We start from the raw sequence: 17257 nt of genomic DNA, 5'->3' as shown, positions 1-17257 counted from the left end.
TGATTGCACTAGGATGAGGGTGAGTGTGAGGGGTGGCTAGTGAGATGAGGAAGTGATAATGTAGATAGAGAGGGATGGGTGGAGGTACAAGATAAGTTGCAAGGTGTGAGTAAGGATGTGCAGGAGTAGGGTAGGGAAGGCAGAGTGATGGGGATGTGTTGAGTGGCACAGTAGGATGAGGTTGAGTGTGGCTTTGCAGTAACGTTTCGTGATCTACTGAGATCATTGAAAGGTTTGCGCCACTGCACCCAGGTCCTCCTTATGACATTTCTGCTTGTGTCCTCCTGTGCAATGTGCAACCAGGCTGCGTTTGTGTCCTGGGGAGGTCCCTTCCGCCCTTGGAAGCATATGGAGGGAGTCAGGCAAGAGCCTGGGTGCAGTTGTGCACCTTTGTGCAGTGCTCGTCAGTGTTTGCAGCACCTCAATGCTGTAGAACACTGACAGCACAACTGTCAAAATGAATGCGGCCATGGTCCCTTTAAGGAAACCGACTGATAGAAACATAGAAACATAGAAGATAGGAGCAGGAGTAGGCCATTCGGCCCCTCGAGCCTGCTCCGCCATTCATTAAGATGGAGAATGAAGTAGTTGACTCAGAGACAAGGGTCCTCAATTTAAATAAAGGAAACTACGATGGTCTGAGGAGCGAGTTGGGTAGGATTGAGTGGGGAATGGTGCTCAAAGGGTTGACGGTGGATAGGCAATGGCAAACATTCAAAGACCGAATGGATGAGCTACAGAATTTGTTCATCCCAGTTTGGCATAAAAATAAAACAAAAAAGGTGACTCAACCGTGGCTAACAAGGGAAATTAGGGATAGAATAAGATCCAAGGAGAGGACATATAAATTGGCTAGAAAAAGCAATAATCCTGAGGATTGGGAGCAGTTTAGGAGTCAACAAAGGAGGACAAAGGGATTAATTAAGAAAGGGAAAATAGAATATGAGAGTAAGCTATCAGGGAACATAAAAACTGACTGTAAAAGCTTTTATAGATATGTGAAGAGAAAAAGATTAGTGAAGTCAAGCGTAGGTCCCTTACAGTCAGAATCAGGGGAATTTATAATGGGAAACAAGGAAATGGCAGACCAACTAAATAAATACTTTCGTTCTGTCTTCACAAAGGAGGACACAAATAACCTCCCAGAGATGCCGGGGAACATAGGGTCTGATGAAAGAGAGGAACTGAAAGAAATCAGTATTTGTAGGAAAATGGTGTTAGGAAAATTGATGGGACTAAAGGCCGATAAATCCCTAGGGCCTGATGGTCTACATCCCAGGGTACTTAAGGAAGTGGCCCTAGAGATAGTAGATGCATTACTGGTCATCTTCCAGAACTCGATAGACTCTGGAACAGTACCCATGGATTGGAGGGTAGCTAATGCCACCCCACTATTCAAAAAAGGTGGTAGAGAAAAAGCGGGGAATTATAGACCGGGAAGCCTGACTTCGGTAGTGGGGAAAATGCTAGAGTCCATTATAAAAGATGTAATAGCAGAGCACTTGGAAAGCAGTGACAAGATCGGACAAAGTCAACATGGATTTACAAAAGGTAAATCATGCTTGACTAATCTACTGGAATTTTTTGAGGATGTAACTGGTAAAATAGATAGGGGAGAACCAGTGGATGTGGTGTATTTGGACTTTCAGAAGGCTTTCGATAAGGTCCCACACAAGAGATTAGCGTGCAAAATTAAGGCACATGGGATTGGGGGCAAGGTATTGACTTGGATAGAGAACTGGTTGGCGGACAGAAGGCAAAGAGTTGGAATAAACGGGTCGTTTTCCGAGTGGCAGGCAGTGACTAGTGGGGTACCGCAAGGATCGGTCCTAGGACCCCAGCTGTTCACAATATATATTAATGATCTGGACGAGGGAATTGGATGTAATATCTCCAAATTTGCAGACGACACAAAGCTGGGCGGGAGGGTAAGCTGCGAGGAGGATGTCAGGAAACTCCAGTACGATTTGGACAGGTTGGGTGATTGGGCGGAAACATGGCAAATGCACTATAATGTGGATAAATCTGAGGTTAGCCACTTTGGTGGCAAAAACAGGAAGGCAGATTATTATTTGAATGGCAATAGATTGGGAGAAGGGGAAGTGCAAAGAGACCTGGGCGTCCTTGTGCACCAGTCGCTGAAGGTAAGCATGCAGGTGCAGCAGGCGGTTAAGAAGGCAAATGGTATGTTGGCCTTCGTAGGAAGAGGGTTCGAGTACAGGAACAAGGATGTCTTGCTACAGTTGTACAGAGCCTTGGTGAGACCGCACCTTGAGTATTGTGTGCAGTTTTGGTCACCTTACCTGAGGAAGGACGTTCTTGCCATGGAGGGAGTGCAGCGAAGATTCATCAGGCTGATACCTGGGATGGCAGGAATGACGTATGAGGAGAGATTGTGTCGATTGGGCTTATACTCACTGGAGTCTAGAAGATTGAGAGGGGGTCTCATCGAAACCTATAAAATTCTGTCAGGTCTGGACAGACTAGATGCAGGAAGGATGTTTCTGATGGCCGGGGAGTCCAGAACCAGGGGTCATAGTCTAAGGATAAGGGGTAAGCCATTTAGGACCGAAATGAGGAGGAATTTCTTCACCCAGAGAGTGGTGAACCTGTGGAATTCTCTGCCACAGAGGGCGGTGGAGGCTAGTTCATTAAATATATTCAAGAAAGAGTTGGATATATTTCTTGAGGCTAAAGGGATCAAGGGATATGGGGAAAAGGCAGGGACAGGGTACTGAATTTGGATGATCAGCCATGATCACATTGAATGGCGGAGCAGGCTCGAAGGGCCGAATGGCCTACTCCTGCTCCTATCTTCTATGTTTCTATGTTTCTATGTTTCAATGAGATCATGGCTGATCATCCAAATTCAGTACCCTGTTCCTGCCTTCTCTCCATATCCCTTGATCCCTTTAGCCTTAAGAAATATATCCAACTCCTTCTTGAATATATTTAATGAATTGGCCTCTACTGCCTTCTTTGGTACAGAATTCCACAGGTTCACCACTCTCTGGGTGAAGAAATTCCTCCTCATCTCTCTCTTGAATGGATTACCCCTTATCCTTAGACTGTGACCCCTGGTTCTGGACTCCCCGACCATCGGGAACATCCTTCCAGCATCTAGCCTGTCTAGTCCTGTTAGAATTTTATAAGTTTCGATGAGATCCCCTCTCATTCTTCTAAACTCCAGCGAGTACAAGCCCAATCGACGCAATCTTTCCTCATACGTCATTCCTGCGATCCCAGGAATCAGCCTGGTGAATCTTCGCTGCACTCCTTCCATGGCAAGAACATCCTTCCTCAGATAAGGCGACCAAAACTGCACACAATACTCAAGACGTGGTCTCACCAAGGCCCTGTACAACTGCAGCAAGACATCCTTGTTCCTGTACTCAAACCCTCTCGCTACGAAGGCCAACATACCATTTGCCTTCTTAACCGCCTGCTGCACCTGCATGCTTATTTCAGCGACTGGTGCACAAGGACACCCAGGTCTCATTGCACTTCCCCTTCTCCCAATCTATTGCCATTCAGATAATAATCTGCCTTCCTGTTTTTGACACCAAAGTGGATAACCTCGCAATAATCCACATTATATTGCATCTGCCATGCTTCTGCCCAATCACCCAACCTGTCCAAATCATACTGGAGTTTCTCGGCATCCTTCTCACAGCACACACGCCCACCCAGCTTTGTTTCGTCTGCAAACTTGGAGATATTACATCTTGTTCCCTCGTCCAGATCATTAATATATATTGTGAATAGCTGGGGTCCAAGGACCGATCCCTGCGGTACCCCACTAGTCACTGCCTGCCACTCGGAAAAAGAGCTGTTTATTCCAACTCTCTGCTTTCTGTCTGCCAACCAGTTCTCTATCCAAGTCAATGCCTTGCCCCCAATCCCATGTGCCTTAATTTTACACGCTAATCTCTTATGCGGGATCTTATCGAAAGCCTTTTGAAAATCCAAATACACCACATCCACTGGTTCTCCCTTATCTATTTTACCAGTTACATCCTCAAAAAATTCCAGTAGATTAGTCAAGCACGATTTACCTTTTGTAAATCCATATTGACTTTGTCCGATCCGGTCACTTTTTTCCAAGTGCTCTGCTATTACATCCTTTATAATGGACTCTAGCATTTTCCCCACTACCGATGTCAGGCTTACCGGTCTGTAATTCCCCGTTTTCTCTCTACCACCCTTTTTGAACAGTGGGGTAACATTAGCTACCTGCCAATCCATGGGTACTGTTCCAGAGTATCGAATTTTGGAAGATGACCAGCAATGCATCTACTATTTCTCGGGCCACTTCCTTAAGTACCCTAGGATGTAGATTATCAGGCCCTGGGGATTTATCAGCCCTCAATCCCATCAATTTCCCTAACACCATTTCCCTTCAAATACTGATTTCTATCAGTTCCTCCCTTTCATTAGACCCTATGTTCCCCGACATCTTTGGGAGGTTATTTGTGTCCTCCTTTGTGAAGACAGAACCAAAATATGTATTTAATTGGTCTGCCATTTCTTTGTTCCCCATTATAAATTCTCCTGATTCTGACTGCAAGGGACCTACGCTTGACTTCACCAATCTTTTTCTCTTCACATATCTATAAAAGATTTAGTCAGTTTTTATGTTCCCTGCAAGCTTACTCTCATACACTATTTTCCCCCTCTTAATTAATCCCTTTGTCCTCATTGGTTGAATCCTAAACTGCTCCCAATCCTCAGGTTTACTGCACCAACTAGAGATCAGGCCATCTTAGACTGGGTATTATGTAATGAGAAAGGATTAATTAGCAATCTTGTTGTGCGAGGCCCCTTGGGTCAGAGCAATCATAATATGATAGAATTCTTCATTAAGATGGAGAGTGAAATAGTTGACTCAGAGACTAGGGTCCTGAATTTAAATAAAGGAGACTACAATGGTATGAGGTGCGAGTTGGGTAGGATTGATTGGGGAATGTCACTCAAAGGGTTGACGGTGGATGGGTAATGGCAAACTTTCAAAGATCGCATGGATGAACTACTGAATTTGTTCATCCCAGTTTGGCATAAAAATAAAACAAAAAAGGTGACTGAACCGTGGCTAACAAGGGAAATTAGGGATAGCATAAGATCCAAGGAGAGGACATATAAATTGGCGTGAAAAAGGTGCCTCGACATATTGGTCCAGGAAACCATTCCGTATACACTCCAGGAATTCCTCCTCCACAGTATTGTTACTAATTTGGTTAGCCCAATCTATATGTAGAGTAAAGTCACCCATGATAACTGCTGTGCCCTTATTGCACGCTTCTCTAATTTCTCATTTAATGCCATCCCCGACCTCCGCATTACTGTTTGGAGGTCTATATACCATTCCCACTAATGTTTTCTGCCCCATGGTATTTCTCAGTTCTACCCATACAGATTCCACATCATCAGAGCTAATATCCTTCCTTTCAACTGTGTTAATCCCCTCTTTAACCAGCAATGCTACCCCACCTCCTTTTCCTTTTTGCCTATCTTTCCTGAATATTGAATACCCTTGGATGTTGTGTTCCCAGCCTTGGCCACCCTGGAGCCATGTTTCCGTAATCCCAATCATATCATATTCGTTTACCTCTATGACTGATGATGTCATCAGACCTGCTTCCTTTAATTGGCTGGGAACCCTGCAGGACGGGCTTAACAAGCCCTATTAATGGAAAATCCTTTTTACAGAGCGGCTACAGCCGGGAACGGCACCAGAACCTGCCAACCACCTCTCCTGCCGCAATCCCGCCTCCGCTGGCGAAATCGCGGCCTTTATCAAATCAAATCAAATCAAATCAACTTTTATTGTCATTGTTAGTGCACAAGTGCAGTACAACGAAATGTAGGCTTGCAGCTCCCGAGAGTGTACATTTAGATTAAGACATTTAAACATTCAACATACATTTGGCTTGTAATACATTAACATAAACATAACCATTATAAAGTGCATTGGTAGATGTGCAGGCTTTAGAGTTTATTTGTGGAGTTCAGTAGGATGACAGCCCTGGGAAAGAAACTGTTCCTCAATCTGGTCGTACGGGTGCGAATGCATCTGTAGCGTCTCCCAGATGGCAGGAGGGCGAACAGACTGTGGCTGGGGTGGGTAGGGTCTTTGATGATGGACCGTGAACTCCGTAAACAGCGTTTCTGGTATATGTGCTCTATGGTCGGTAGCCGGATGCCGGTAATGCGATGGGCAGTTTTGACTACCCGCTGCAGGGCTTTCCGGTCATAGTAGCTACAGCTGCCATACCATACTGTGATACAATTCGTCAGGATGCTCTCTATTGTGCAGCGGTAAAAGTTAGAGAGGATCAGGGGTGACAGGTTACATCCCTTCAGCCTCCTTAGGAAATATAGGCGCTGCTGGGCCTTCTTCACCAGAGAGGAGGTATTGAGGGACCAGGAGAGGTCTTCCGTGATGTGGACTCCGAGGAACTTAAAGCTGTCCACCCTTTCCACCACAGCCCCATTGATGTGGATGGGGGTGTGACTTCCGCCTTTAGACTTCCTGAAGTCCACAATGATTTCTTTGGTTTTCTTGATGTTAAGGGCCAGGTTGTTATCGGCGCACCACTTCACGAGATGCTGGACCTCCTCCCTGTAGGCTGACTCATCGTTGTTGGCGATCTGGCCTACTACCGTGGTATCATCCACAAACTTGATGAAGGTGTTGGAACCATGAACAGCCACACAGTCGTGGGTGAAGAGGGAGTAGAGGAGGGGGCTCAGCACACATCCTTGTGGGGCCCCCGTGTTCAGGGTCAGTGGGGGGGGAGGTGTGGTTACCTAATTTGACAGACTGGGGTCTGTTTGTTAGGAAGTCCAGGGTCCAGTTGCAGAGGCAAGTGTTCGGGCCAAGAGTTTGGAGTTTGGTGGCCAGCTTGTTGGGGACGATAGTGTTGAATGCTGAGCTGTCGTCTATGAACAGCATTCTGATGTAGGTCTCTTTACCATCTAAGTGATTCAGTGCAGAGTGTAGAGCAGTTGTGATTGCATCCTCCGTTGATCTGTTTGCACGATAGGCAAACTGGTGTTGGTCAAGAGAGGCGGGAACACTGGCTTTGATGTGAGCCAGGACCAGTCTCTCGAAACACTTCATTATGATGGGTGTGAGTGCGACAGGTCGATAGTTGTTCAGGCACGTCACAGCCGTTTGTTTTGGCACAGGAATAATGGTAGCGGTCTCGAAGCATGTAGGGACTACTGCCTGGGCCAATGACAGATTGAAGATGGCGGTGAAGACATCATATGGAGGAAGTGCTGCAATGTCGGAGGTGCCGTCTTTCAGATGAGATATTAAACTGAAGCCCCATCTGCCCACTCAGGTGGATGTAAAAGATTCCGTGGCACTTTTCGAAAGGAGAAGGGGAATTCTCCTGGTGTCTTGACCAATATATAACCCTCAACCAACATCATTAGAACAGATTATCTGGTCATTATCTCGTGTTGTTTATGAGAGCTTGCTGTGTGAAAATTGGCTGCTGCGTTTCCCTACAGTCGCTAGCATTGGCGATAAAAAAAAGTTCTCCCTTGTGAATCACTTGCTGCGTATTTGTGCTGGGGATATCAATAAATGCTGTTAAGACGGAAGAGCCAATCGGCCAAGACATTTTATTGGAGGTTAAAGGTGACTGCAGTTTAAGGGGTATGATAAAGCGTAACTAATTATCACTGATTTTTATTTGAAGAAATCATGTTCTGTTGATAACATACATGAATGCAATCAAACACAAATCTTAGCCATCCGTTCTGATTAGATCTCCATGGGACAAAGGACATCTGCCTAACAGAAGTCTTTCTAAAGTTTAAATATCTGGATCATCTTTGAACAGCTAATGCAAACCATACATTTTACAATTTCTAAGTACAGGTTGATTTTTCATGACTATTCCAATTAAGTTTTTCTCATTCGAAGCATAAGTATTCGAAAAGGCCACAAAGGATAAAAATAAAAGAATATGAACTTCAGAATGATTTAATTTCAGGAATTAAAAATTACATACCAGTGATGAGAGTAATGGAAATATAATAGCAAATAAATGCCAATTAAAATGCTTTAAGTGGAATTTATAATACAAAATAATTATATATTTGAATCTATGAAAATTAAAAACATTTTATTAAAAAAACTTGCAATTATCATGCAGTAGTAATAAAGGTAAGATGCAAAAAGCAGACGTATTAGCAGTGTTATCAGGAGTGAATGGCTCAATACCTTTGCTTTCTTTAGAAGTCTCTGCAGCTCATGTTGAGGTAGCAGGCCATGGTTTTTGACAAACACAGGCATCTCCGGTGGCCAGTGTGTCTCATAGTAAACAGTTCCATGGATCTCCATGTATCTACTAATAACTTCAAGATACTTCGCCTTTCCCTGAAGAGCACAAAATTAATGATAGTCAATAACTTCTAAAGAAATGTTCTCAGGCAGAATAAATTATGCTATTACGTTGACGACACATAGCATACAAATTGCTTAGCATTGTCTCTGCAGAATATCAGTCAAGCTTCTCTGTTTTTACTATGTGCTGAAGTACGAGTTGGAGTATGTGTTTTGATCCCATGCTTGAATGAAAACTAAATGGAATGAAATCATTTGTACTGGTGAGTGACCCTGCAGTTGTCTACTTGTTTCTCATCTCTATGACTGTTGCTTTGACCCTAATCAGCAGTCAATACTGCAACTTGCCTGGCCAACTGTTTATCTTGGCTAGGCCACTGGCAGATACCTTTCCTACCCAAGAAAAGAACCTGGGCCCTTATAAAATAAACGAAGAAAAAAACCAAAAAAAAAATGGAATTGAGAACATTTGATCACCAGCAACATTGGATCACCAAACTTGTTGGCCAGGAACTTACGGTTGTAATGACGGCGAAACAGAGTAATGACAGCAAAACTGTCAACGCTCACCATCATTATTCTGTGAAACTGACAGCAACTTCTGGCGTCCACACGTGCAGTTAAACACGGAATTCAAGAAGTTGCAGTCAGTGACTCCTCGCTCTTTCACAGGGTGCGCTGTTGAATTCCTCGCAGATGGAAATCTTACAAATCACTTGAAATGACATGAACGTCCACTTTTTACACACTAATCTCACTGTAAAAACCCTCAAAAAAGTTAAGCCTTGTTGAATGAGGTGTAACTAGGTTTTTAATGGCATACTAAGTTAAAATTACTGCTGAACAACCTCTCTGGCCCTGAGAAACGAATTTTATATTTATGGAATGTCAAATTTCTCCATTATGATACAAATTCCATAGATTTTTAAAATAGTTTAAAAAAAATTAAAGTTTGTTTATGATATTTCAGCTTCTACCTTAATCCTATGTGCATGTCCTAATCTTTATTTCACTCTCTGTAAAATTATTAAAAAGTGAAGGATAATCAGTGCTTTTTACTTCCTGGTTTGCTGTCTGTGAGAATTCTTCAATGTGATTGGCTGCTTAGTCTGCTTGATGACATTACTGTTGCTGGACGCTGGTGGTGCCAGAATGAAATTAACATCGGGAAAGGTGAAATCCATGCCACAGAGATCGCTAGACCTTTGTGGCCAGCTTTCTTTGAGGTCAGTGGCGAGCAGCGTCACTTCGCCGCTGACTGCAAAATCCAGGCCATTGACTGGGGCTATGAATAATAGTGAAGAAGTACAAGGAAAGATTTTGTAGAAAGCTAGAAATAGCAATGAGTTTTCCAACCATATAATTTGCACTAAAGACTTCTCATTTTTATGTCTCATATGCAGTGAAACCTTTTCAAATGAGAACCTTGGCAGACAAAAATGCATCGACATAGTAAATCTTTTATATAACTCAAAGTATAGCTTTAGTTTTTGCTGTGAAAGAAAATCACAACTCATACATTTACAAATACTGTAGATAGATTTCTTCACATTATAAAATTATCCTCACTCGTTTGATACAAATCCTTCACCAGGTGAGGGCTGTGCTTCTAATGGGGCTGGAAATTGCGGTCGGAGGCTTCCCGCGGGCGAATCCCTTCGAACCGCAGGTAAACTCCGCACCTACCTGGTGCCTCCGCACCTTCAAAGACTCACACTCGTGGGCCTGCAGGCGTGCGCCTGCGTAAAGGCCCACGTATCCCAGGAGCGCATGCGGTTCGCAAGCGTCCCATGGATCAAGTGGGCCATCCCAACCAATCACAGGGCTGAATTTTGCCGGCGCTCAGAGGTCGGGTTCGGAAGCGGGTCCGCTGTCAAAATCCAAAAGATTGACAGCGGGTCGGGATCCCGCTCTAACCTGCCTCCTTGTGAGTTTTCCTAGTACCAGCTCTGCCTGCGCTTTGCAGACACGGCACTAAGCAACAGGTCATTCAATTGTGCTAGTCAAGAGGATGTTTAAAGCAATTTAATTACCATTTTATTACAAAGCATTTTCCCAGGTTTTCCATGAGGTTCCCGTCGCTCGGGGATCACGCCAGGTAAGTATGTCGGGTTCTGAACAACTCTCCATTTCTTTCATTAGGTGACAGCTGCAAAAGTGGTTTAAAACCTGCCATTTTACAGCTGGTCACTTTCCAATCTCAGAAGCTTCAGCCTTCAGTATTTGGAGCCCACTTTTGAGCTTTATGCACTTTTGAAGTGTTTGGAGTAATCTCTCTATTCACTGTCACCTCCTTGGTACAACCTATCTCAACATTGATTACTTCTGTCATCTCAACCTCACCTGCCATCTATTCCATCAGCATCGGTGCCCTTGAAAAAATCTCACTTTGGTCCTCAGAATCCCACCACAATCAGCCCCAACACCAGCAGCACCAGGCACACCAGCAGCACAACATCCACACCAGCCTTCTCCACAATCAACTGATGCTGCACTGGACACAGGGCGTCATCACCCATGCACATTGCTGCCCTGGACGCCAGGCCTCACCATATCCAGATTTGCTTCACTTAACACTGTACACCCTGGCTGCCACATGATGCACCACCCCACACCAGCACCATAAAGCATCCCTACAATGTCCAAACCATTCCTATCACACTCATCACTATTGGAGTGGGGGGGGGGGGGGTACGTTATGTCTCACCATTCACTGGAACTCACTAAGACACTTTCAAAGGCGCACACAAATCTGTCCAAGAAGGCAAAGTAGTGACAATAAGGATTTCAATGCTTGACAACACATTAACAGAAAGTTCACACAAACATTGGCTAAAACACCCAAGTGTCTACCCTTGTGTGTTGTTAGTTGGTATGATTGCACTAGGATAAGGGTGAGTGTCAGGGGTGGCTACTGAGATGGGGATGTGATAATATAGATAGAGAGGGATGGGTGGAAGTGCAAGGTAAGTTGGTGTGAGTAAGGATGTGCAGGAGTAGGGTAGGGAAGGCAGGCTGATGGGGATGTGATGAGTGGCACAGCAGGATGAGGTTGAGTGTGGCTTTGCAGTAACATTTCGTGATCTACTGAGATCATTGAAAGGTTTGTGCCACTGCAGCCTGGTCCTCCTGACGACATCCCTGCTTGTGGCCTCCTGTACAATGTGCATCCAGGCTGCGTTTGTGTCCTGGGGAGGTTTCTTCTGCCCACTGGAAGGGAAGAGAACCTTCCTGCATGCTGTGACTCCCTCCATAAGCATATGGAGGGAGTCATAGGAGAGCCTGGGTGCAGCATTGCACTTTTGTGCAGTGCTTGTCAGTGTTTGTAGCACCTCAATGCTGCAGAACACTGACAGCAGAACTGTCAAAATCAATTTGGACATGGCCCCTTTAAGGAAACCGGCTGATGACGCGTCATCAAATGACGTCATCAGACCCGCTTCCTATTAATTGGCTGGGAACATCGCAGGGCCGGCTTAACAAGACCCATCATCGTAAAATCTTGTTGGAGGCTGGGATTGAGACAGATGCCAGGTCCCCACGCGCCACGAATGTCGCCCACCCCGGACCCGCCGAGGTTGGAAAAATCCAGCCCACAAAGGGGGATTCCCATTATGCTTATGGGGATTCCATTTATGAACGGAATCCCTATAAGCAAAATAGGAATCCCCTAAGAGACACACTTTCACAACACTGACATAAAAATAAATCATCACATTGTGGCGGTACCACCGGGTGTTCCTTACTTATATTGTACATAATTCACTTTAACCTAACTATGTATGTATATAACTTACCTGTTTGGGCCGTTGCCCCTTTAAGAAGCGACCTAATGCGCTGACGTCACATCAAGCATCACGTGACGCACCTAAACGCGTCGGCCGCCGGCCCAGTTTGCTCCCTCGACGGCCGCAACGGCCAGCCAGTGCCGGGTGGACGCTCCCGCACCCGCGACTTCGGCCGCATCAGCCAGCGGCAGCGCCGGGTGCCTCTTGCTCCCGCGACTTCGGCCGCAATGGCCAGCCTCAGTGCCGGGTAAATGCGCTGACGTATCGACGCGGGTCACGTGACTGCCCAAGCGCGGGCAAACGCGTTGACATCACGACGCGATCACGTGACCACCTAAGCGCGGGAAAACACAGCCGGGCGTGATGACGTCATCACGCTATCCACAGGACTGCGGACTCAGTCCTCGTGGCGTCCCCGCTGGGACAAGACCTACTCCACGGCTCTCCTGCAACCAACTCTACTGCTTGCTGTACTTCATCTATTTCCTGCATTAAATAACTTATTGATTGTTCTCCTGAAGTCGAACTCGATTATTTAGTAGGCATTCGTCCAATACCTACTTAGGTGAACCCGAATACCTACAACATGGTCAAAATTAATGAAAATACAATTTAATTGAACATTTGAAACAAAAATTAAATTTTTTGAAAAATAAATGTAAAATTTTTTAAAGGGGTCAAAATAACCTAAACTGATTTTAAAGGTATTTATATGGTTAAATCATTTAAAAATATGTATTTTAATATTTATTTAAACCCTTACTCTGGTAAAAGAAGGCCTTATGCCTGCCTTTACCAGGCGTAAGGGTTTTGTGGGCATTCGTTGGGCAGTAGTTGGGCAAATAGCCTAACTCTCCGCCAGCGAGTGTCCATTTGCTGCAGATGGGTACGATCTGTCAAGCTGAAACTTGACAGATTGCTGGGCACTTATGATTGTGTATGCTGTGCATACGTGGTCATAGGCCCTGGAAAATCCTGGCCAATATCTCTTGTAATGATTTCTTGTACTCACAGCATATGGAGTAGCTTATTTTTCACCTCGTGCCTTTGTTATTTGCATTTCACCAAAAAAAGCTCAACACTGTGTCAATCTGATTGTATCCTTAATATTTTTGATGACCTTTTGGACTTAAGCAGCTAAACAGATCATTGGCCCAGATTTTGCGGTAAGAATGATGGTGAGGCTATCAGCGCTCACCGTTATTAAGGAGTAAATCGGACAGCAACTTCTGGCATCTGCACAAGTACAGTTAAATGCGGAAATCAGGAAGTTGTTATCCGATTTGCCCTGCTCCTCCACATGCTTTGCTATACTGCTACCTCGCCGTGAGACTCAGAATTAAAATACAAGAAGGCCGTGAGTTGCTGTACTTACCCACTCATTACTCACATAAACACGCCAGAAAAAGTGAATTTTTAACGCCATGATAAATCTTAATTATTGCCAAACAACCTCTCTGGCACTGAAAATTTACTAAGTGTGGAGTCTCATTCCTTCAGACTTTAATTATTGATGGCGATTTTTAAAAAAAATTAAAAATTCAACATTTTAAAAAACTTTTTCTTTCTGTCTCTTTTATTGTGCTCTCTTAATTACTTCTTTCTTTTCCTCTGTTTATTTCGCTCTCTGTACATGATTTTAAGTTGAATTAAATATTCTAATTTATTCTTCCTGGTTTAGACTCTGCGGGGGGCGATTTTCCCCAGATACTTTAGATGCTAAAGAGCCTCCGAGGTGGCCAAGATGGGGTCTTAAGCTGTAACGCCGGTTTGGCTTGTGTTTAGCGCAAGACGCCATCTTGGTAAAGGAGTTGAACTTGCGCGAGGAACGGCTGCCTGGAGGATCGTTAAGGAGCTGATTGCCACTTAAATTGCTTGCTAGTGCTCTTTAAGGAGGCTGCACAGCATTTTGGTGGATAGCCCTTGACCTAATGCCCTCTCCTAACAGCGACCAGTCTTTGTTGAGGATTTCGAGCACTACTTAAAGGTATATTATCTTTTACTGCTGTTGGAGGTTTGCAGAGGACATATGAAACACATCGGGAGAATTTCTGGGACACTTTGTCAAGACTTCACCAACACTCTATCAACATTTATTCTGGAAATTTTCTGAGTACTGCACCTAAAAAGAATAAGTGCTGTGCTACTCTACCTTATTGGACAACTTATAGGAATCACCCCAGGAGAAACGGAGTGCTTGATCATTAGCATTTTGCTAGGTGTCCCCCTTGTTCTGCAGGAGAAATAGGAGGAGGACATGAGGTAAGGCAGAGCAGCACCAGCTGCTGCAGGAGCAGGACAAGAGGGACAGGTAGACTTCTTCCCCCCTGTAGGTACAGGACATCCCTCCTCCTCTGGACCTCCTCCACCAGGACCTCCAGTGCCGCGTCCGAGAAACTGTGCGCCCTCTCACTCGGTTCCGGAGCCACCCTGAAACATGCCGCTGTGTCAGCCAGCACACTCCACAACTTCAGTGGAAGTGGGCGAGTGGAGCCACATATACTGCTCCACGAAAATTGCGTCTAATCAGCGCTTGAGTGCGAAGCCTGCAGGTGTTTGTTTTAGCGCCTCCAGGCAAGTTCAAAGTATGGTTTTTAGCAATTAGGATCAAAACTGTGTGCTAAAACCAGACTTTCATACAGACGTGTCTCGTTAGCACAGCACCCATTTAGCGCCTGTTTTCAAACTTTCACCAAAATAACCCCTGTGTAGCTCAGTGAGGATTCTTCAATCTGATTGGTTGAAGAGACACGCTGTTGCTTTCCCTGCTCGCACACACCAGAGATCCCCTGTAGAGGGCGCTGCGCTGAAAAGGATCTCAAGTAACCATAAGTTGCCACTCAAAAGCCCACGAAAAATCTGTGGACAGCTATAAGCGCAATGAATGGTGAGGCGCCGTTCCTTCACCGCTGACCGCAATATCCGGGCCAGTGACTCTTGGTGTTTTTTCTAAGCTTTATATATAGCCACTTTATTCAGCTGTTGTGCGCATGTAAAGGTTTACCTTAATGCATAGATTGTGAACTCGTGTTGAACTTTGACTTTTATTTATAAGAGCAGCATTATTTTAAAATAATTTGATTTAAAAGTGTTGTATTTATATGTATTTAGAGATAAAATATCAGTAGCTGCATTTCCTGAGGAAACAGATCAAACAAAAGTTCTTTAATCCCTAGTTCAGATCTGTGTTAGTGAAAAGGTTCAGTGGGTAAAGAAAAAAACAACTTTTCTCTTTATCTGTGCATCCTTAATGTTAGTCCCTAACAAGGGGGCATAACCTTAAAATTAGAGCAAGGCTGTCCAGGGGTGATGTCAGGAAGCACTTCTTCACATAAAAAAGTCGTGGAAATCCGGAAATCTTTCCAAAAAGCTATTGAGGCTAGGTCAATTGAAAATGTTAAAACTGAGATTAATAGATTTTTGTTAGGCAAGGGTATTAAGGGTTATGGAACCAAGGCGGGTAGATGGAGTTAAGATACAGTTCAGCCATGATCTAATTGAATAAAGGAACAGGTTCAAGGTGCTGAATGGCCTACTCCTGTTCCTAAAGCAGATACCTTCAAGCTTAAAATAGCTAAGCAAGATTTATTGTGAGATTCCATTTTTTATTAAATTCTGTTTGAATCACATTAAGTCAAACAGGAGATCAACCAAGCTCTAAGTAAAGAAAGTGAGTATGCTAACTGAATAAGAACGATTAAATCTGAAAAGAATTCTTTATTAGTACCGATGCAGTAGCAGATGCAGCTATAAATAAATTCAATAGCTATGAAAAATTATTGATCAGGCTACAAATTAATGTCAGATAAATTAATCTGTTTTATTAGTCATTTTAATAGCTATTGTTTTTGGAACTGAATTTGACTCCTTTTACAAGATGACAATCTGTCTTTATTCTTGTTCAGAACATTCTTCTAACAGTTGTGTTCTAACTTGATTTTTAACATCTCATGCAAGACCTTACCTAATGAATAACAGCGCTACCTCGAAGACTAGGTTCCCTCCCCTGAATACATATATAATCACATATTATAGTCTTAAACATTATTCTTAATAAAGCTCAATTCTCAAATATATAATAAAAAGGCATGAAAGGTCAATAGAAACCACACAAAGTGTGTTATAATGTCACCTGAAGACAACAGTCACTAATTGTATTCAATAGTGGCCTGACACTTTTTTTTTAATATAGCATGGGGTTAAACAGAAATGGCTAAACAATATTTAATTAAAAAGGTTAACAAAAAAGAGGAAAAAAAATCAGATCGACATTTGTAAAAGCAGGTGAAATGATTCAGTGGGCTGGATTTTGCCAGTGTGGGCGGGCTGGGGCGTGTCAGCTGGAAATTGTGTCAGGACCCCGACTCCTAAGTGAAGTGTTGAAAAAGTGCGATTTTCCCCTAATTGGCCAATTGATTTCCTGCATGTGGGAACCACTGGCCTAATTAGTCTTTTCATACAGAAAGTCGCCTCCGATGACGTCATCAATGCTGTTGGATTTAAGGCCTGCAAGCAGCCTTGATTCTTCTGGAGACTGCAAAGGCTCTGCAATTTATATGAAGGAGTTGAATTGTAGAAAATGTCAACGATCAAGCAAAAGTGTGCTCCTCGGTTTGATGAGCCCTCACTCCAAGCTCCGGTGTACAGAGCCAGCTGTAATAAGGAGGTGCTGTGCCCTTCCTCAGGGAGAAAAAAGCCACCCCAGCAGACAAAAGCTGTGTGGCTACAAGTAGGCCAGGTTGTCAACTCCATTTCAATGAGCCGCAGAACCTGGCTGCAATGCAGGAAGAGGTTTCATGACCTTCTCATAGAGTTATAGAGTCATAGAGTTATACAGCACAGAAAGAGGCTCTTCGGCCCATCGTGTCCATGCCGGCCATCAAGCCCTGTCTATTCTAATCCCATTTTCCAGCACTTGGTCCGTAGCCTTGTATGCTATTGCATTTCAAATGCTCATCTAAATGCTTCTTGAATGTTGTGAGGGTTCCTGCCTCTACCGCCCTTTCAGGCAGTGAGTTCCAGATTCCAACCACCCTCTGGGTGAAAATGTTTTTCCTCAAATCCCCTCTAAACCTCCTGCCCCTTATCTTGAAACTATGCCCCCTGGTTA

The 17257-nt window shown here is 44.1% G+C and overlaps 1 protein-coding gene across 1 annotated transcript in view; it reads right to left on the bottom strand.

The window, feature by feature from the left end:
• The window catches only part of mgat5b (alpha-1,6-mannosylglycoprotein 6-beta-N-acetylglucosaminyltransferase B), a 1090939-nt gene that overhangs the window by 83147 nt on the left and 990535 nt on the right, over positions 1 to 17257 (bottom strand). Inside the window, exon 12 of the mRNA XM_085963547.1 lies at positions 8237 to 8392. Within this exon, the coding sequence (XP_085819673.1) occupies positions 8237 to 8392 (156 nt within the window). The remainder of the gene's footprint in view (positions 1 to 8236; positions 8393 to 17257) is intronic.

Source organism: Somniosus microcephalus, chromosome 21 (assembly GCF_052327205.1).
Source record: "Somniosus microcephalus isolate GS21.2 chromosome 21, FLI_Smic_1.0, whole genome shotgun sequence".
Classification (NCBI taxonomy): Eukaryota; Metazoa; Chordata; class Chondrichthyes; order Squaliformes; family Somniosidae; genus Somniosus; species Somniosus microcephalus.
The sequence above is the reverse complement of the archived record's forward strand: the minus strand, read 5'-3'. Positions and strand labels throughout refer to the sequence as shown.